This window comes from Drosophila guanche, unplaced genomic scaffold (assembly GCF_900245975.1).
Source record: "Drosophila guanche unplaced genomic scaffold, DGUA_6, whole genome shotgun sequence".
NCBI lineage: Eukaryota > Metazoa > Arthropoda > Insecta > Diptera > Drosophilidae > Drosophila > Drosophila guanche.
In genome coordinates this window covers 4,167,286-4,189,083 of record NW_022995746.1, presented here as the reverse complement: position 1 = coordinate 4,189,083, position 21,798 = coordinate 4,167,286, and the positions used below count along the sequence as shown (strand labels likewise).

Below are 21,798 nucleotides of genomic sequence, written 5' to 3'. Positions count from 1 at the left end.
AATTTGCCCCTATTTTTTTTAGATTTACATTTATATATCTATATTTTATATAAATTAATTCAATATTTCGTTTCTCTCTTGTTGTTTTTTCTGCTCGCTTTGCTTTGCATACAAAAATAAAATAAAATACTTAAATACTATGCAAAAATCATTACGAGCTACACAAAAAAGTTTACCATAATTATGCACACAAAAGGAGATAAAACATAAACAGAAAAATAAAACGGACAAACAATTAAAACTATTTTACTTTAGTTTCCATTTGTGTTTATTATTATTATTAATTTTTTGTATGACTTCTTTTTTCTGTTGGTTGGTTTCAGTTTTTTGTTGTTATTGGGTTTTGGATTGCTGTGTTCTCGACGACCAGACTTATGTGACTAACAAAACATTTCTGTTTCAAAATAAGGTACAATGATATATAATATATTATTATTATATACTTTCCATTTACATATACATATATCCATAGACAGATATATGGAAAATATATGGTGTATAGTTTATGTTTTACAAGTGCCTTTCTGCATCAATCAGCTCTTTCGGAACATTAGTTAGTTTTATTGTTTATTTTCTTTTGTTAGTAATTCCCTTCCTTGTCTTTAGCATAGACTTTTATATTTATATTTCTTAGAGCGAGGTGTACATATGCTTTGGGCGCCTAGAAGTGGACGAAAGCCGTACCCAAATATCTAACTAAAAACATGGCAAAATGCTTTACAGGATCATCTGTACCGCCATCCGTCGGCTGCAGCGGTCTATGGTCTATGGTCTATGTAAAATTGTATTTTATATTTAATACTGAGATTCTGTCTCAGGTATGTTCTCACGCCTATCGTTTCCCCGACCCACTCTAACCCTATTATATGATCTATGTATGTATATTATTTGTGTAATTTTTGGGGTCCCCAAAAACAGAACAGAATAGAAAGTAACTTTGGTTTGTGTTTTATTTGCTTATTGTTTTATTTCGCTTCTTTAAACGGGGGATGGATGCCCAAGGTTCAGCTCTCCTAAGTACAAGTACCTTGCCACTAACCTCTCTATATGTATATCTTTCCCCTAAGTAACGCTGCCCCTGCTCCTCCATCTTAATGCTTTGTACAAGTGGTGTGTGGTGGTGGTGACCCCTGGCAAAAAAAAACTAAAAATAAATTGTACTGTTTTTTTGTTGTATTTTGTTTGTTGGTTTCGCTTTGACTATTTTCTTTATAAATGGAATTTCGTTGCATTTATTTGCCATGCTCCGAGCGCAAACGTCCCCGCCCCACTGTGCCGTAGCTCAGGCCCAGACCAAGACCCAGACCCAGACCCATTGTAGGTGTCCCGCCCGTCGTCCCAGTCGTTGTTGTATTGGTCGTCCCAGTCGTCCACTTCTTGAGGCGCCACTGTCACTTGGGCAGGATGCGTGCCGTACGCTCCAGCTCGTTGAACTGTCCGTAGTAGAGAACCTCGCTGATCAGCTTCTCGGCAATGATACGCTGCGTGCGATCCATTGTCCGCAGCTTCATCGACACATTGGAGCCCACAAAATCGCAGTCGTCGCGACTCAGGCTTTCCGCATAGAAGGCGGTGGCTGCCGCCGCTGCTGCAGCAGCTGAGCTGGCATCCTGGGCCGAAACGCTGCTCTTCACGCGGCCGGGACTGGCGGCCGATTCGGTGGCCTCATCATTGTCCACCTCCTCGCCGTCGGACATGCTCTCCCTTGAGCTGAGCAGGGAGTTCATCAGCATATGGCCGGCGGCACTGGAGGCAGCTGTCAGCTTCCTCATATTCAGGGGCATGGCTGTGGCGGAGGTGGTGGCGCCACTGCGTGGCGGCAGCACAAATGATCCAAAGTTGGCCTTGGCCTGTGCCGCCACTCGCAGATCCTGCGCCATGTCCAGCGGCAGGCGGCTCTCCTCCCCCGCCGAACTGTAGGAACGATGCGATTCGAGGGCTGGTGGGGCGACGGCTCCTGTCACGGCACCACCCACGGGCGGGCCATGAAAGTAGTCCACCAGCTCCTGCTTGATGTCCAGCTCATCCGAATGTTGGCCATGATGCGGATGGTGTGGATGGGACTGCAGGGGCGCCTGCTGCTGCTGCTGCTGTTGCTGTTGCTGTTGTTGCTGTTGCTGCTGCAGGTGATGCGGATGTACGTGCGGATGGAGGAGCTGCTCGTGTGCCTGGCGGGGCGTGGAGGCTCTTAACGCCGCCGGGCTGGATAGCAGATGATTCTTGTGCGCCTCGTGCATATTGGTGTTGGGAATGGGACTCGATCCCGCTTCACTCAACGGTCCTCGCTCTGCGGGATCGCTACCAGGATCGTTGGCATCACGACTGCTGCTTCCTCCTCCGCCGGGGCCACCGCCTGGTCCTCCACTTGTCGCGGAATGGGGTGAGCGTCGTTCCACTTTGGCTGCCAGTTGTCCCAGTGCTGCCGCCGCTGCTGCATCCTCCTTATTGTTGTTGTCCTCGTTATCCGAGGTGTCCATGGTTTTGTGGGGACTAGGCTGGAATTCGCTGCTGCTGCTACCCGGCCCACCGCCGGCATAGGGGGTGCCTGCATTTCCGTACGCCATGGGTAGGGGCACTCGAAGTTGCTGTTGCTGTTGCTGCTGCTGGGATACCGATCCCACTCCTCCTCCGGCACTGCCACCGCGATCGCTGCCTGCGGACCCGGATATCGGGGGCGAGTACTGCCCCGCCGTATTCCAGCTGTCCAGCGTCTGGCTGCTCGCTATCAGCATGGGTATGTTGAGGCCCATCTGCAAGAGAGAAATATAAACATTCAGATAAGAGCTTTTCAATCGCGTGTCCAAAGGTTCGTCTCCGCCATCGTCATCGTGACGCCGACCAAAAAGGTTTATCCAAACGCGATAAGAGCCCTAGACCGAGACCTACTTAAGAATCAAAGACCCCATCAAAAAGATTTACTCAATAAGAATGAGTTCAAACCTGAATTATAAAAAAAAAAAAAACGAAGACTAGAATTTTATAGAGAATCTAAAGATCCATCCATATAAAGTGGAGCTGCCACAGTTTTAGGAATTACAAGAAAGAAATAAAGGAATAGAATTGGAATCGCCCATCGGTGCCAACGATCCCCCGCATTACAAGTACTAATAATTCTCTTCTCTTTTACAATATTTGCTTGACAAATGTGGAGGTATCAAGTGTTTTTTATTAGATGGATCCTTTGTTCTAGTCACCATTAAGAATCTTCTCTCTCGTTATTTTAAGTATTATATATGACTAATGTTTTATCTTCATTGTTTATCTTTCGTCGCAAAGAGAAGTCTGGTAACCAGGTTGATGATAAGTACCTGCACTCGAAAGTGTGTCGAAGGTTGAATCTAATAAATTCTTGAGATAGCAAGAAGCACAAGATCCTCAAATCTACTATAACGATGACGGCATGTGAATGGGAAATTATTGAGTCACTATTGGCTATTGACTTTAAAGTTAAAATTAAAAAATCTGAATTTTACTGAGGAATTGCAGTTTTTGAATAATTTTTTTGTTTTCAGTTTAAAAATCCCTAGTTCTATGAATATGTACAATCTTCATTTAATTACATTCCCGCATGAATTATAATTTTAATTCAATTTTTGCATAATAATCTTTAAAGTTGGAAACCCCAAAAAACAAAACAAAAACAGCGAATTGTTTATACCCGAATCAGTTATAATTATTTGGAAGTGTTCGGTTTTGGGAATAACATTCGAGTGTCAAAAACCTCTCTCAATCTTGCTGTGTTTGTACTCTGATCAAAGAATGCATAACATAAATTAAATGATGGATATCGAAGAGTTATATACCCTTTTCAATAGATTGTTGGTTTCTCATAAAAATAACAGACGCAAAATCTGAATCGATTGTGTTGTAGGCTCTACTTTCTACGACAGCCTCCTATTTCAAAGTTTAGACTGAAGAAATTGCAGAAATTTCACTCGTATATAAGCGTCATTCTCTTTTTTTAAGTGATCATAAATTCTCTTCTTTCTGCAAAAGGGTATACAATCAGAGCATGCGAGAGAGAAATGCACACAAACAAAAGTATGATAAAAAGTTATGATAATGGAAAATAAATAATAATTTGACTACATTTGGAATCGTGTTTTGGATGGGTTGTTTTTGTTGGTCGCGTAAAAATGACAAACACACGAAGCGATCAAAACAAATTAGCAGACACACGCAGCCGCACACGCACACACACACAGAGAGGTAAAAGAGGGTGTAACGAGGAGACAAAAGAGAGCGCAAGGTGCCAAAGTGCACGAACCTTCCAAGCCGAACTGTACAGCTCTTCACCCCCTCCCTGAATCGCTTACGTTTGCTGATGCTCCTTCGATGGGTATTCTGGACAGACTGTTGATATTCGTATTGTTTCCCTGATAATGCATCTTCTTTTATCTGAGATTGCTGATTTTTAATAAATGGAACGTTTTTGAATGTTTACACTTGTTTATTGTGTTGTATTTTTTGGTTGTTGCTGTCGCCGCCGCAACGAGAACACGACTCGAACTCGTAATATTTTTTGGTCCGAAATTATTCTAGCGGCGTAGTAAAAATTTCAAAAAGCACAGCACGCGAGAGAGAGAGAGAGTTACGATTTAAAGAGCGTTCAACTCAACTCTTAAGAGAGTGGCAAATTCTGCTACACTTGCCTGTGCTTGAGTGTGGGCAAGAGGGAGAGACACTTAACGGTTTCTTTGATCTGATAAAATAAGAGATTGTTGTTGCTGTTCTCTTGCGAGGGCGACTTTTGCCAATGTCAGCGTTTAATTTTTAGAAGCATTCGTTAATGTCAGCATTAACATTCGAGCTAATCATCATTAGTTTTAAAAAAAAAAAACCATAAGGATCATTAGTTTGCAAAAACCATAAGAGAAAATCATCATTAGTTTGCAAAAAGCCAAAGAGAGAGATTACATATCAGGTCGCAAAGAGCGTTGTGAATAGTTGCAAGAGCACGTGATGGTCTTGGGAGAACGAACGTCCATGCCGAGAGCGTAGGGTATCAGAATCGAAAGAGCTTTCATTAATGACATTAGCATTAACCTACCCCACGTTTGGGACCGCCGCACAAAACAAAAACGCCGAGAATCACAACTACAAAAACAGATTTCATGTGGTCAACGATCATCACGCAGCGCTCGCTCTCTCTCTCTCTCTCTCTCTCTCTCTTACCCTACGACTATCGCTGTCTCTGTCTGTCTGGCTGCGTGCGATTTCTTTGATTTTGTCATTGCTGTTTGTTGTTGTGGTGTGGTTCTCCTTCTTTTTCTCCACCTCCTTTTTCATTTGTCATCGCCTAGAACTTTCCATGAAAGGCATGATCAAAAGCTCTTAAAGAGAATTGTGAATGCTCTTTTACATGGAGTTCTTAAATATAATGCAAAATCAAAATTTAAAAAATTAATTGAAATATTAGCTCCAATAACAATGTTTAATGTGTAAATGGGTAAATTAAGTTCGCTCCAAATTCTGCTATTACCCTCAAAAATTATTATCAAAACTTTTTTAATATTTCGAAATTTGTTTAATTGTAATTTCCCTCTTTAACACACACGCAAAGCAAAACTCATTCATAATTTTGTTTGTTAGGGCATCATAAATAACAGTTGAACATTTTCGTGTTGTTTTTCTCATCGTTGCTGTTTTTAGGTCCCCAACCAAACCTACTCTTCTCTTCCCCCTACAATCAACCATCGTCCATCTCGCTTCCTCTACCACTATCTCTCACCTCTCCTCCCTCACACAATTGTAGTTATTATTGTTGCAGCTGCTTTTGTTGTTTACGCATTCAGAGCAGAGCTGTGCTCGACTCGCGTCTGTGTGCGTGTTTGCATGTCTGTATTATTATTTTGTTAAGGCAAATAAAATAAAAACAGACAAGAGAATGAGCTCGCTCTCACTCGCTCTTGCTATTACTCCCTCTCTCCCTCTTTCGCTCTATCCTGCCGTCTATGTGTGTGTTTGTGTGCAACTGAAAAATGTAAACAAACTGATTATCATCCAATCCAATGAATAAATAATACACTACACAAACTCGCGTCGTCGTCCATCGTCATCGTCGTCACTGTACCTCCTTTTGGCTCAAGACAAAGTGCATACGAAGTGATACGAAAGTTAGGCAGAGTCCCGTTCCGCTCTCGATACCAAGGTATTCCGCTATATTTGTGTAGATTATCCTATAAATCTAAAACACTCTCTCAAACTGGCATACCTTCTTATCAATATACCTCGTCACAAAAAACGCCATAGTACCCCCTCTGTCACACCTCCCTCCCTCCAACTATACTGCTTTTGCTCACGCAAATGTTTTTGAAGTACGATGGTGATATTTTCACAAAAGCGTACACACAGCAACACCAAAAACAACAACAGTAAATGCTACACTAACATTAATGAAAACTGCCATGAAAACCGCAAGCGCAAGCGCCCTCTCTCCATCCCTCACGGCTTCTACATGCTGACCGGGGAAGGGGTGTCGTAAAATTAACAGTGGAACAAATAGCAAAAACGAAACTGCATGTGGAGTGTATACATTTTGTCGCACCTGTCAATTTTAGGGTTGTCAACTGCTCTTAGAGATTCAATCCCGCTGAAAGCTTTTCTTGAATTTAGTCAGTTTTTGTGCTGTTTGATTTACTTTACAAAGGTATCCCATTTCAATTTATATACCTAGGATAGTTACATGCAACTGCCTGTTTAATATGATAAAGATTCAATTGTTAGATTTATCGGTTATATGTATTGTTCAAATTTTAACTAATTTCTTTACTTAGTTGCTCTCATAAACGTCTTCACCTACATTGTATTACGGTAGGGTGGTTCCCCTTTCTAATCATTTAAGGCGGAATAAACCATATGCCCATCCCTCTCTCACCCGATTGAACTTTACAAATATGAAAACAACAAAATTCTTGCATAACTTTCCACAAAAGCAACAAAAACAACAACGAAAAACTCCACTTGCTAATCATCATCATCGTAATCATCATCAACGTGAAACCAAAACAACCTCCATAGCCACGCTCCTCCTCTGCTGAATGAATGAGTAAACAAAAATTCATTGCATTTCTCGCTCACCGAGACCGAGTAGCCTAATTTTTCGCCACTATCTCTCACGCGTTCTGTGTGCTCTGTCCGCACAACATAGGGAGGGTTCTCTGAAACTTCCTTACCTTGTAATAGTAATCCATTCACACTCCTCCTTCTCCAGAAGCTACTACTGCTTACTTCTTCTCTCTTCTGGAATTGCCACTACTGGTGTTGTTGCTGTTTATTTGCCTTGCACTTTTCATTCCGCCACCACACAACCAAACGCCACAGGGGGGCTGTGCAAAAAGGCGAGGTGTATGCTATGATGTGTTGTAGGCCAGAGTAAGAGAGAAAACAAAACAACGCGAATTACAACTGCAACAACAAGTGCATAATATTCCTGCTGCTACTCCAACAACAATAGGAAGCACAAACAACAAAGAGGGTGAGCACTGGGTGGGGGCGGTAGAGTGCAAGGCAATGCGTGAGGCGCGTCGTCGCGCTGCCTGCTGGCTAGCCACAACATAGCGGATTCAAAACAGCAACAAGAAAGGAAAACTTTCTTCGAGCGTCGATCATGTTGATACCCTTTTACATACATATGTATGTATGTGTAGGTATACAACGATCGATCCTTCATTCCCATTATAATGTTATCAGCACTTTATATCATATAAAGTTTTTACAATTTAAGTGTAGAAAGTCTAAGTAAATACAAATTTTTCTTGTAACCAAATATACAATTAAAATAATTTGTATTCCCGTATACTGGGTGCCACAAAATGTCGGTCGCAAAACGTGAGAAAAAACATCAGAATCGCGCGCATACAATTCGCCATATAAAAATCGAACTGATGCGCAGTTAGTTTTTAAAGTTCCGCATGTGCATCCTATCCGGGAAAGCTATCCAAGTCTTATTATGCTAATGAAAAAAGAGGAAAGCTGCCTGAATTCCGTCATCTCAAGCTTTTTTCCAAGAAGTCCACAGTTTTTTTTTTATTTGTAAGAGCTTAAATTTGCTTCAAAATTGTGCATTTTATCGTATATGTATATTCCACTATATTCCATATCTACTGGTTGTGTATTTGTTTAGGGCTATCTGCAAACATTTGTACAAACTCGAAATATCCCTCCGTTAAAGGGTATAAAATCAACAGCGTTGTACTTTTCAGCTCCTTCCTTCTCTGCTCTTCTTCTTGTTTGTTGTTGTCTTGAAGAAAATACCGCAGAGCCGAGCAAAACAATTGCAAAATATGAACAAAAATACATAACAATGAGTGGAGTGGGTGGCGGGGTGGTGGAGTGAAAACGGGAGTGGGCTGTTGTGGGTGGCATTGGCCGCTCGTGGGCGGTAAGTGGGCGTGGGCATGAGGCATGGGCGTCATGCCTGCACACGCAAATAATAATGACGCAAAAGCAGCGAAAAAACACGAGACAGAGGCTAAAAACCAAAAAAGAGAACAACGATAATATGACAGCAGCTACAATTAAAACAAAAACTGCAAACCCTGGACGGCATAGCACTAGAGGTAGGAGGAAGGCGATAAGAGGGGTCGTGTTGGGTGGCGGGAAATGGGATGTGAACCGATGTCAAAAGTGAGCGTAACAATTGGTGTATTCAGGGCACTGATTTATGGCCGATATAGACAATGAACAGAATGACCAGATTCAATTATTACGGGTATATGATAGAAGGGAAACAAAAATTATCGACAAGAAATCTTTCAAAGCTGAGATCTATTTTTTAATAATGATGTTATCATAATAGCCAATATGAAGGGTTCAGTTACCGATACACATATGTATGTGCATATTTTAACCCCTTGACAAAGATATGATTGTATTTTTTTCTAAATTACCGTTTCATTTGTATATTTTGTCTTGGCAACAATCCCTGTGGTCACACTATTCACCGTTGTGCTAAAGCTATTTGTCTAGTCATAAATGTCAAAATACGTTACAGGACAACACAGAAAACAATAGGTGACATGACTTGAACAAACAAACAAGTTGCATGCCACAGAAACCCCCCGACCACACCTCCCACCTTTTCACCCAGTTTGTCACTCTCCCACACCTATTCGTTATGCGTCCTTTATTTTACCACGAAAACTCCCCCCAGCCTAGCATCAACCCACGCCCTGCCTGCCTTCCAAAAGTCCAGGCGCCAAGTTTCATATTATTTTGCTCACAGAAATTTCATTTATTTTCTAGAAACAACAGCAAAAAGCGAATGAAAACAACCAAAGAGATGGAGACAGAGAGCAGCAACAACAACGTTGACGCACCGACTTCTCCCTCTCTCTCTTTCACTCTTTCCCAACTGGCATTTTGTTTTGATAAGTCTGACAAACAACAGCAGCAGCAAGAAGGACAACAACAAAAGCAACAGCAAAACAACAGTAACGAAGAGCAAGTGAAAAAACTAAAGGGAGACAGAGAGAGAGAGAGAGCCAAGCCAAGTAAAAACAAAAGCTCACAACGAATCACGGCAGACAGAGATAGCATATCAAAGATAGGAGAAGAAGCAAAATCGGAGCAGCGGTAGAAACGTTCAGAAACAAACGTTTGGTGTCGAATGTAAGGATACCTATTCCGTTGGCAGTCTAATGGAATATTATAATTGTAGGTGTCATCCAAAATATTGAAAATATAAGGAATATTCATCAGATTTTAAGTAAAAATCAACTCATGGATTGTTCATATAAATGCTAGAGCCAACTTGCATTTAACATTAATGCATCTAAACGGCTTAACAAAAACATCATACAGTCTGCAAGGGGTACTAACGTATGGGGCAAAAAAAAAAGCAAAACGCGCAAGTGTGCTGCGTCGCAGTCGCATTCTCGAAAAACATTTCGCGGTGCAAAACAAACATTTCATCATACAAAAAAAACAAAATAATGATGGGAAGAGGAGAGGGATTGGGAGAAGAGAGCGAACGGCGACGAAATGTCAGGGCCCCCCACACCCCCTGCTCTGATGGTTGCCTGGCGCGACAAGTCACATAGCGGACAACACACACGCGCATACAATCCAGAGACAGAGAGAGAAACAATTTCGTGTGGCTGCGGTCGAGGAACGCACACACACCAGCGCAAATTTCTAAGAAAAATTTATGCGTAAAATTTTAATTCTGTTTTGATCGTCAACAACAAAAAAGCACACACACACACGGCAAGAAGACAGTGCTGAGCGTCAGAGAGAGAATCGAATCACACACAGAAAAGCAAAAGTCTCTCTGTACCAAAACAGCAAGTCACTCGCGCACATGTTTGATTGGTTCGTGCTCTCTCTCCAGGTTTGCTCTCTCTCTCACTCTCTTTCCTACTGGACGTGTTGTGACGCTCTCTTTCTGGTAGCTTTTGGCGCTTGTTTTGATTTGAAATTAACACTAGAAAAGTTTTGCTGCCCATTTGTGTGCCAACAAAAATATCCCCTGATAGGCGTTCAATTTAATACATTATTGAGACTATTGCTAAGCGCTTGATAAGTCGCCCACACGTGATTTGGAGGCAAATCAACACGCCAAACATTTATGTATATTTCATGATTCTCAAGAAAACTTATTTAATTTGGTCCAAACGAGGTAAAAGCTAAATTCGTCACAAAATCAAACTTATAGAAAATCCATCAAAGAAATATTTTATGATTGTCAAATACTTGTTGCCAACTGAAAAAATATCACACACAGACACACATTTCTTCGCGGGGGCAATTCCCGCTAATCAATGACATTGACCACAGTGGGGTTAAGCCCCCTCAACACTTGCTTGCTTGCGAGTACGCATTTGGGTTATTTTCCGCCCCGCTTACTCACCGCTCCGAAATATTTCAGCTCTTTGGTCTTGATGCGTCTATGCTGCATGGCGGGCTGTGTTGTTCCTCCTCCCAGTCCAGGTGCTCCACCATTGCCCGCTGCCGCAATAGTGCTGCTCTCGTAAGCTGCCGCTGCGGCGGCTGCCAGTCCATTGAGCCCATTGTGAGTAGCCACTGCCGCCACTGAGGTGGCAACAGGATTGGCCACAATGTTGCTGCCAGCACTGGGCAGGACACCGCCACCGGAGCCGCCGCCGACCCCACCACTGAGGCTGCCACCGCCGGCCTCCATGAAATCGAACCGCTTGAAGGCATACCACTTGGACGGATTGGGCTGGATGCCCTGGTAGATTTTCACAAACATTTTATGCTTCTCGCGCCGGTACTGGGTGAGCAATACGTTCATCTTGCGCTCCACCTCGGCCTTGCTGCAACCGAAGCGTTCGGCAATCTCCGACCAGGCTCGGAACCGGCACAACTTGTCCTTGTACTTGGGATCGGCCCGATTCCAGAGCTCTGTGTGACAGCGATACTGTTCGATGAGCTCCAAGGCATCGTCATTAGTCCATTCCATGATTTTTGGAGAAATATTGCCAGCTGTATTGCCTCCGTGTCCCGGTGTCCCGCTGCCCACACCCACCACTATCGCTGGCTGGCTGCTGTAGCTGGGCAGTGGGATTATGTGGGGCTGATGCTGATTATGGTGCGGGTGCGTGTGGTGTTGATGCAGTAGGTGGGGGTGGGTGTGGTGCGTATTGTGGGCGGCTGCTGCTGCTGCGGCTACAACGCTGGCCGGATTGAAGTTCATTTGCTGTTTCGCTCACTCGGTGGGGTTGCAGTGTCTGTGTGTAGTGCTTGTGGTGCTGTAACGCTCAGCTTTCTGTCTTGGCCCACTATCACTCACTAGTTGTCTCGCGCTCTCTCTCTATCTCTTTCTCTCTCTTTCAATTGCTTTGTGGCCGTTACTCTCAGGGAATGTCGCGCGAAATGCACTCAATCAACATCGTCTTCTGTGCGTCTGTCGACTGTGTCTCATTCTCTTTCATTTGGCAATTTTCCTATGCTTGGGTAAAAAACTGTAAAGAGAGAGGAGATACAAATTAATAGTTTTTGTATATTTATGGTAGAAAGTTCTAACTACAATTTACTTGAACTATTTTCATACTTTTAGCCTTTTTATTGTTATATTCGCAGGTTATTTTCACCGTGTTCCCAACATTCCTGGCTTCCCAACAACCGTCCCTGGCTTAAATGATAACCGTGACTCATGCATGCAATCACTCACCCAATCACGCACACTCTCTCATACAGCGCCACTGGGCAATCGAAACTGTTTACGGCCAAATACGTGTGCAATCCACCGATCGGGGCTGGTCATTCGGACCCTACTCCGCTGTTAACTCTGTTATTCGTGCCAGCCCCCACACTCCACCCGGCAAACATTGTGTATGAGTAGAGAGGTGTTAATCAGAAATAGGAAATGTTCATGCCAACAACTAAGCATGGAAAAAATAAAGCAAGCCCCTGCCACTCATCGTCATTATTAGCCAACTAAAAAAGGGGCCTCTCTCTCTCTCTCTTACTATACCGCTCGCGGTGGCAGTAGCAAACTTGTTAATTGCTGGGGATTTTTATTTGATTTGGCATATAATTGATAAATTGAAAGTCCATTGCGAAAAGTCAACCGACATTTTTCCATGCCAGTACGAAATGGGGAACTAGTCTAAATATTTTAACGACATTTAGTGCAGTGCTAAAGCTGTAAAGCAGTTGTAGTAATTATAATTGTTAATATTTTAAAGCGCAAATAAATTTAATGGAATTCAGTTTCCTGGGAAAACAACATTTTGTAGAGAAAAAGAAAGAACAGCAGTCAATAGATTATCATTATTATTATTTGTAAATATATAAAATTATTTGATATAGAATCCCATAAAATAGACACAACTTCAATTACATTAACTCATAACGATATTAAGGGTTGTTTCGTGATGACTGCTTTTAAATGACATTTAATAATAATGTAATGACAATTCTAATCGGATTCTTTGCCTCATTCGAATGACAAACAAAAAATTACTCGAATAAAATAAACTTTATCCCGAAACATCTTTAAACAAGATAATCAAGATATCATCGCTTGCATCTGATGATGAAATAGATGTGACGTATGTATGTATTTAGATTTATCAACCATGTTTACCCGAGATATTCCCCATGTTTACCCATGATATTCCCCCATGCTCGTGGCTTAGGAATTTCCATTAACCTGTTTCTGGCTTCTTATCCCAAATGGAAAATCCGATGCCTACTCAGATATTGCGTTGTTTCAAACCAAATCGAATTCGCATTCTTAATGAACTCCAATCTGAACTTTAGATGATCGACATTTGTAATCTACTTGTACACAAAAATAAAACACAAACAAAAATCAAAACATGCTTTCCCATTCAGAAATTCCGTATAAAATCAGCAAGCAATTTTTTAATCAGTTTACAAAACACGTCACCCATCTACGCCAGTGCCTGGCTGCCTGCCTAGGTCAGTGGCACTTAGTATAGTATGCCCAGAGATCATTTATAGTACATTCGTTAGGTTAGTTTTTGTTCTATATAGGAACCAAGTCCACGGCGCATGATGTAGCAGTTTTTGCTGAAAACAGATTTTGGTATTAACATTTTGACATACCAGGGGGAAAGGGAAAATGTCGCAATTTGTACAAAATGCCTGGCGACCAAGACATTTCTGTTAAGAAAAACGCGTGTGTGTATGTAAATGTCACCAAGTCAACAACAAAACGCAAGTAAGAATGATCGAGTAGAATGTGAAGACTAAAATTGTACCTTGTACTTCAAGAAGAAAGTGTGAAAAACTACATTCAACAAAGAAAAAATTTCTCTTGGCAGTAATCAATTTTGTGATCTAAATAAACACACACACACACACACACACAGATATTAAATATGATTAATACATATTAATTGTGAATTCTGAATTCTGTGGAGACATAGTAAATAAAGCCGGGGGAATTATAGATGTTTTCATGGAATTTCCAGCTTGTAACTTTCCCGATATTGCAGATGTAGTTACGACTGTAACTGTACTTCTCCCTCTGTAAAAATATTCAATATGAGTACATTCTACGTGCCGAATAAAGTTCTTTCAGCTTTTACAAAGATCAAACTATCATTTGGCCGGTTCCTCTGTAACAATCGATCGGGAGTGTTTCTTTCTTTGTTTTGGGACATTTATAACCTCGCGTGGGACATACCCTCTCTTCCTGTACGATTACCGATGGGTATGACAACTACATACAACGGCAAAACGATAACAACAAAGATGGCAAGGCGAACAGTGCTCGCTGTGTGCGCCTCGTCATTCACAATAGACGGAAGCGTAATTCGCACACTACACTGGCACACACACACAAACAGAGACTATAGACCATGGACACGTGCGCTTTCACTCGCACACACGATTACATTGCGCATTATACTATGCTGCATCTCGCTTTTACATCAATCTTTGTCGAACGTAAATTTTTGCTTCCTGGTTGTATTCGCAGGTTTCAACGCAATTTGCTTTACGTTATTAGCACTTGTCGCAATAGACGTAACGTATAGTATAACGTATACCAATAGGAAAGTGCCTTTCTTTGTGTTTTAGTACATGATTTAGCACACCTAATTTTCATTTAATAAATTGTTCTGTAATTGGTTTCTGTCTCCCCCCTCTCGTACTCTCTCGGACAAAAATGTTCGAGAAGTACAATATTTCTTTGTGCGCAGATTGCGACGCTGCGCAAACAGCTGGATGAATCATAACGGTAAACACACCATCACACAGAGACACTGGGAGTGCAAAAGAGATGTCTGCCACATGAAGCTTATGGAAAAAAAACCTTAATTTGTTTTTTTTAGTTAAGGTTCAGTTTGCCTTTTGAATGTCTTGCGTGCATGGTTTTTCTGTTTTGTTTGTGTTTTTTTTATTTAGTTGTTTGCTTTGCTTTGGTTTGGTTGTTTGCGCCACTTCTGCGTCAATTTTTAGACGCGACACATTTTGGTCTATTTTTAGAACTTGTTTTTTTACGCCACGCTGCCTTTTTTACGCACTTTTTCCGCTCTCTCACTCTTTTGTTGTGTTTCTGATAGATTTTGTTGGTATTTTCAATTGAATTTTCCATTGTTTTATAGATATTTTGCCATAATATTGTTTTGCCCATTTTGCATTCTGTTCGGACGCCGTCTACGGCCTCGTTTTATTTTTAAGTAGCACAGTTTTGAGGGATTTACTTGGAATTTTGCGGTCAATTTTGGTTATATTTTTTCCCATGTACTCGTACTAATTTTTTTGTATTCTTTCCGAATGTTGTTTACTGATTGCGTTTATAGATTTTGGGTTTTTTTCGCCAAAAGTTTAATTTGCATGTCTGTGCCTGTTTTGTTGCTGTTTAATTCCCAAGAAAAGCGGGCGGCGCATGTGTTTGTGGCAAAAGGTGTCGGGCGAGTCGTCGTCCGCGGGGGCTTTTTAGCAGGAATTCGAAAATGTCACACTTTTTATTGGACGACTTTTGTAATATGAATCATGGGAGAATTGTTTAAATCCCATTGGTTTTAACAGGAAGTTGATTTTTTTATTATGTTTTTAATTTACAGTTTTATTGGGGTCTTTATTTTAGCTGTGGAATTTGCACTTGTAGCACATTCGCTTGAGGTTTTCTGTGTGCTTCCCTTTGACACATTTCTTTAAATGGTTTTTCATTATTTAATCGGATCTGTTCCACTGTCACAAGTTAAATTGTATAATATACGAGTTCTCAAAGGGTTTTACAACTTTAAAAACATTTATGCATAGTTTTTTTGGACACACATTTTCACTAAATTCCAGGTAACATCCGTCGAAAATATGACTTTTTCGTATTGTTTTTTAAATTTTTCTGATGATTCGATTTGTTATATTCTTTATTTTTAGTACACTCCTCCCCTTTGTATATTTTAAAAATTTCTTTTAGCACACAACACACTTCCAACAACCATTTTGAATTCGTTTAATACTGTTTCCAAAAAAACCGAATCGCCAAACCGTTCATTTGCATAAAATCCATGTTGCCCACAATTTAGTTTTTGTTTCTGTTTCGTTTCGCCTTTTGTTTCTCTGGCTGATTTGTCATTTCGAATTAAGATTTCAGAGGTAGAGGGAGACAAAGTAAAAGGCGACGAAGAAGAAAATCGCCAAGAGGCATAAACAACAAATGAAACAACGCAAAAAAGTAAACAACATAAAAAACCATCGAATATTGAGCACAAAAAACTTAAAAATACATTTCAAGGCATGAAATCAAAAAAACCAATTACAATCGAAAACACACACATTTTCAAACAGATACGCACTTGGCTGGGGTTTCATGTGGAAAACAATGTTTTTGAAAACTTGTTCTATTTAGCTCTTTATGAATTATTTTCAATTAGACAACGATTAAGAGGCACTTATGGGCACATAATTTACAAACATTTCTGTATAAATACCAAGGGAAATGTTTATTTTGGAATTCTCAGATTAATTTTTTATATTTTTAATTTCAAAAATACGTTTTGAACTTCAAGAACTACTTTAGTGTGATATTTTTCGAAAACATTTCCTTGTTCTTTTCTAACTGTGTCTTTTATTTGTTTTGCCGTTATTTGTTTAGCAAACACACAAACAGCAGCAGCACAGCAGGAGGCAGATAGGCTTTTTCCATCTCACTTGCCAAACCAAAAACACACGCACAGCCTCACAAATACGTGGATACGCACTTGCTTGTCCCGCCGATATTTACCGTTATATACACGCCGTGCCGCTGTTGCGCTTCTTTGGGCAAAAATGGTTCTAAACAGTTACGCGCGCGTATGTAAACGATAAGTTTTGTGTCGGCTCTCACGGTACCGTTACAACCGTTCGCGAGCAACGTCTGATAGCGTCTGTTTCCTCGTCTGAGCTTTCCCGACAAACACCGACAAACTTATTGAAATCGATTTGTAAACGCACCGACAGCAGCGCAGCGACTCGACTCGACGTATGTATTGAAATGAGCACACAGCAGCAGCAGCAGCAGCGGCGGCAGCGGCAGCGTTCAGTAAACAGTTGTTTCGTGGAAAAACAAAACGAACATCATAATGAAGTTCTCTTTTCGCCTGTTGTGAAATTCTACGGTGCTTTGTTTGTCATGCTTAAAGCGAACGAACGCGCGCGAGAGAGAGACCTGGAGAGAGAGAGAGAGAGAGAGAGCGAGACCGAGGAGTGTGAGCGAACTAGAGAGAGTGCGCGCCAAAAAACCAAGCCAAGTGTATATGAAAATAGGTATGGAATTCCCTCCTTTTGGCAGACGAACAGATTTTGGGGAAGTTTAAAACATCTCAATAAACTTCTTCGGCTTCTATATAAATATACTCTATTTAATAGAGTATGAGGCACCCAATTAGAATATAAATTACTATTAAAAATATATGAAATGTACATTGTAGATTACTCACAAGCACCTGATCTTCTGCTGCTTTCCAAGAGCTCCAACTGAATTGACTGACCTTCTTTACAAAATGCCTTGCACAAGCAGTTGTTTTGATAAAGTGGAAAGAAACAGCAACAACAAGTATGAAGTGGAAAGAGGATGGGTTGTGGAAGAGCTACTACGTCTGGAGAGGGGCGGTGGAGGAGCTATTACGATGATGACGCTGATGAGGATGATGAAGAATAGTTTTGGAGAGAGATGACGAAGAGAAGGTAACGGAGACCGCCTGCTTCTTGGGCCGCCGCTGCCAGCTCACACACACCACTACATGCGCAGCGAGTCAAACAAACAAATAAAATGTGAAGCAGAAATGGCAAAAAATTAAACAAACAAGTAGACAGGAGCGGTTCACCGCGGGCAGCGGGGACGTCGACGGCAGACCTCGAGTTGAACGAACCGAAAGACGACCAAGACACAAAAAAACAAAAATCAGCTCAGCGGCAGCTTCGCGCCAAAAAAAAACATCAACATTTCTACTACGCCGTAGTGAAATTCCTACAACAAAAAAACGTTCTCTCAATTGACATTTGGGGATTTTTATTTTCGATAAGGTGGTCGGAATGATCTTGGGGAAGTAGGAAGAAATAGGTGAAATATTTGTGATAAATTATATCCATAAGTCTTACAGTGGGAGCTCTGTTGGAACGACAGATTCAAAGGTGATGGCGGGTGTAGAACGTTCTTAAATTAGACTGACGAGAAAGTTTAAGACTTGGTTCACTTTCAAGTCTCGCCTGCGATGAAAGCACTTTATAATGTTCCTTCTACACAGTTATCACTGTAAGTATTGCATTCAATTTAAATTCCAAAGTTTTTTCTTCCCATTGCGAACAAAATAGTTCCTGCTTTTCTATTTCTGCTTATTTTCTTTGGTTTTTATTTCTTTCTGTTTTGGTTTCTATTTATTTTTGTTTAGTTTTGTTTGCTCGTTAGCCAAGGCAGTCGGTCCAAGGGGGCCACTGCAAAGGGCAGGTGCTGTGCTCGCTCCGCTCCGTTCGCTGTCATTTTGCTCGCTGTCTCTCTCTCTCTCTTTCTCACACACACCATTTCACTGTAGGCCTTCCAATCCTCTCCCTCTCCACACGAAAACATGGTCTGCTTGTTTGTTTGTTTTTCGTGCCGTGTTTTATTGTTGGCCCCTGCCCCTGCCCTTCCCGCGACCATTGCTCCGCTGCTTGGTGCGTAGTTTTTACGTTCGTCATCGTTCGCTTGGTATTTCCGTCTTCTGCCGCTCTCTCGCTGCTGCTAAATAGTTTGCCTTGAGCGTCGTCTTTTACAGTTGTGCTGTTGTTTGGTTTTCTGCTATGCAAACTAAATGCATTTGTATGCCTCTAATTATACCCTTCCTGGGAGAGAGTACGATTATTTAAATCAGAGTTTTGCCAAAACTTAGGAAGAAATATTATGAACCGAGAGCTATTTAAGTAGCTTAAACAGAACTAAACAACGTCGATCTAATTGTGCAATTGGTCTTTGTAAATCTGATCACCACCTTAAATATTAATTAATCCTAGAAATTAATGATATGCAAGGGTATTCTCAGCTTCGACACCGTAGCCGAATTCCTTTCTTATTCACTTTTCTATTTACCTCGCGTTTCTCTGCTGCTCGAGCTCGAGCTTTGTTTTTGTCGTTGCCATCTCTCCGTCGCTGCCTTGGACAACGCTACCTACCTTTGCTTCTGTCATAGTGCACTGCGTTTTCAGTCACTGCGTGGGCGGTGGGTTTGTTGTTGTTTTTGCCTCTGCTCTCGTGCGCAAGCTCTCACGTGCCAACGTAGAACAACAGCAACAACAACACGATGCTGGCACGGCAGAGTTATTTCAGCTTGTTCTCCTCCACACTCTTTCCTCCTTCTAGCCCTGTCCTTGTCGCTCTTGCTAGGTTACGAGTCACCACTATATTTTATTTCGTTAGTCTTTGGCGTGCATTTGGATCACTATGGGATTCGTATCGTGGATTGCCAAAATTGGTTGCAGGGCTGAAAATATTTGTTTGTGCTCTTTTATCTAACTATTAAATAGATTGACGAACATAACCTTGCAAGGTCAGCTTCAAGCAATCTAATCAGCTTTACATAGTCATTTGACTGGCCCACAAGCCTCTTTAAAAAGTAATGGATCATTCAGACCAGGCATTTTTCGGACTTTATCCTACAATTATATGAAAATATTTGTGTACAGTGACTTGATTTTATTAGTGGCAATCAATGCTTAATGGATTCCATTATTTAATCTATACCCTAACTCCCGTCCCAAACAGAACCGCAGAGTCATGCCGCACAGCGCACATTTTAATCGATGTGACCCACTGTGAAGGCCACATGAGAAATGCTAATTAGTACAAATTCGTTTTGTCACAATTTGACAGAAGCTTTTCGAGAGACTCTTTCTTTCTGTTTTATTCTTATTGCGAATAATCAAATAAGAAAGTTCGACAGTGGTTCGTGGGGGTTCGTGCTAAGGGTGGGAAGGGGTCAGTGGGCTAAGTGCTTGTTGGTAAGGCACGGGAAGGATGGTGTTTTTGTGCTTCGTTCTGCCTGCCGCCCACTGACTCTGCCGACTGCGACGCTGCAAACAAACACTTGTTTGCACAGGAGCGAATGAATGACGACAACAGAGAGAGTAAACCCGAAGAGTGCACGAATTGAGAGAGCAGGCGCAAAAGGCAGCTTTGTTGATGTAGAGTTTATGTACATATGTATGAATGAGTGTGTGGGTGGGTGTGAGTAAATTTACAACTAGGAAGCGTCGTGACTGAAGTCGTGGCAGCGACGTCGCCGCTTGTTTACAATGTTTCTGCGTGGGTGGACTTGGGGATTCGTCGGGGAAAGTATGAGGATGGGAAAGTGTGTGGCGTGGGGGATGGTGGATGGCCATGGAGAGTAGAAATTAAGACGTGTCAAGTCTTGACCCAAGCAGAGAACCCCGCCCCCACAGTGCGATAGTATTACTGTTTCAGCTGGCGTCAATGACGTCGCCGACCAACGCCACTGAAGGTCATTATACATTTCGCATTTTGCGTTGGCGACGTCTCGATTCTTCTGGTGGCCCCACTCTCTGATATTCAGCGATTACGGGTATATTGAGAGATTAATACAGTTTGCAGTTATATTAATAATAGGATATACAAATATGTAGGAATCGAAAAATGATACCTTCAAAATTTGTAACTTCAGTATGGACTGCTGGAAATGTCAATGTGAAAAGATTACCGGGCATCTCTTTTGTCGATCAGCCTGGAGATGCCTTGACTTGTTTTTTGGTCCGTCTTTTTATTTTGTTGGACTTCGGCAGTGGAATTGTGTAAACAGCACAGCGGCAGAAGACAGGCGGCAACAAAAACAAAGGCAACGCAGGGAATGCGAGTAAACAAAAGTTATTCTTTTTTTTTTGTTTTTGATTTTTTTTGCACAGACAATGCAAGAAAGTGTATTCTCGGTTAGGGGGTGGACGGTGGTTGATGGTAGAATGGGGCGACAGCAAAAGACAAGACATGAACGGGGAAAGGGCGGACCGACACGCAGAGAGACCGAAAGAGAGACGGAAAGCAAAGCTAATGAAGATGAGACTGATGAGTTTTTGTTGCTCTACTCTTTGCATAGGGTATTATGTTTTTGGTCCAGCACATTCTCTGCAATGCTGAGAAGGAGGATTTCCAATCGCATAAAACTTATTGCATAATGTCAAATGAATGGGCAATGAATATTCAGGTTTGATGCATTTTTGAAGTCCAATTTACATAAGTGTTACACAAATTAGCAGTTAAAAATAAATTCGATCAGCAAGGGTAGTAAACGCTTCGATCTTGACTGGCCATTCTTTCTTTCTTGTAGTTATTTTCCTTTTCGGTCGCCTTTTGTTGTTGAGCTTCGGCTGCAAAAAATATGCAAAACAGCAACAATAATAATGGATGCAAGGCAGCAAAATACGCAAATAGAAGCAATGAACTTAATTAGTTGTTGCTGTTGGTGCTGTTGTCAAAGAGCTTTTGCGGTAGGGATGTACAGAGTGGAAGAGAGAGAGACAGAGAGAGGGAATTGAAGAGAGTGCGTGCATGAGGCTGTGTGTGAGTGCCTGCTGTGATTTGGAGATTGACAGTGGGGTCCCCCTCTGATAGTGGGCTGCGTTTGCGTATCTTTGTTATGCATAATACTACATGGGTATAGCAAATACTTGTAATTAAAGCGACAGAGCTACAGACAATACATAGGTATATTTCTGGGTTTTTGTTCAGAAATATATAATTCTTTTATTTGAAAATACTGAAACAGTAATTTTTAGGTCCATGTTTAGAAAAAAAAATTAAAAAATTAACTTTTAACAGTTTTCCCATACCGGGAATTGAACCCGGGCCTCCCGGGTGAGAGCCGGGTATCCTAACCACTAGACAATATGGGA

The 21,798-nt window shown here is 41.5% G+C and overlaps 1 protein-coding gene and 1 non-coding gene across 3 annotated transcripts; both read right to left on the bottom strand.

Moving 5' to 3' along the window:
• Positions 1-324: 324 nt before the first annotated feature.
• Positions 325-16,895, bottom strand: LOC117581962 (probable nuclear hormone receptor HR38). 2 transcript variants are annotated; one of them, XM_034269446.1, is made up of 3 exons: positions 16,670-16,895; positions 10,853-11,927; positions 325-2,750 (listed from the first exon to the last, which is right to left on the bottom strand). In XM_034269446.1, the coding sequence occupies exons 2-3, from the start codon at positions 11,657-11,659 to the stop codon at positions 1,392-1,394; spliced, it is 2,166 nt and encodes a 721-aa protein (XP_034125337.1). In that variant the 5' UTR covers positions 11,660-11,927; positions 16,670-16,895; the 3' UTR covers positions 325-1,391. The 2 variants fall into 2 exon arrangements, with proteins under 2 accessions (XP_034125337.1, XP_034125338.1); XM_034269447.1 differs by lacking the exons at positions 10,853-11,927; positions 16,670-16,895 and adding an exon at positions 4,317-4,495.
• A 4,831-nt stretch (positions 16,896-21,726) lies between these two features.
• Trnae-cuc lies at positions 21,727-21,798 on the bottom strand. Its single transcript has one exon. It is a non-coding gene; the product is annotated as a tRNA-Glu (tRNA).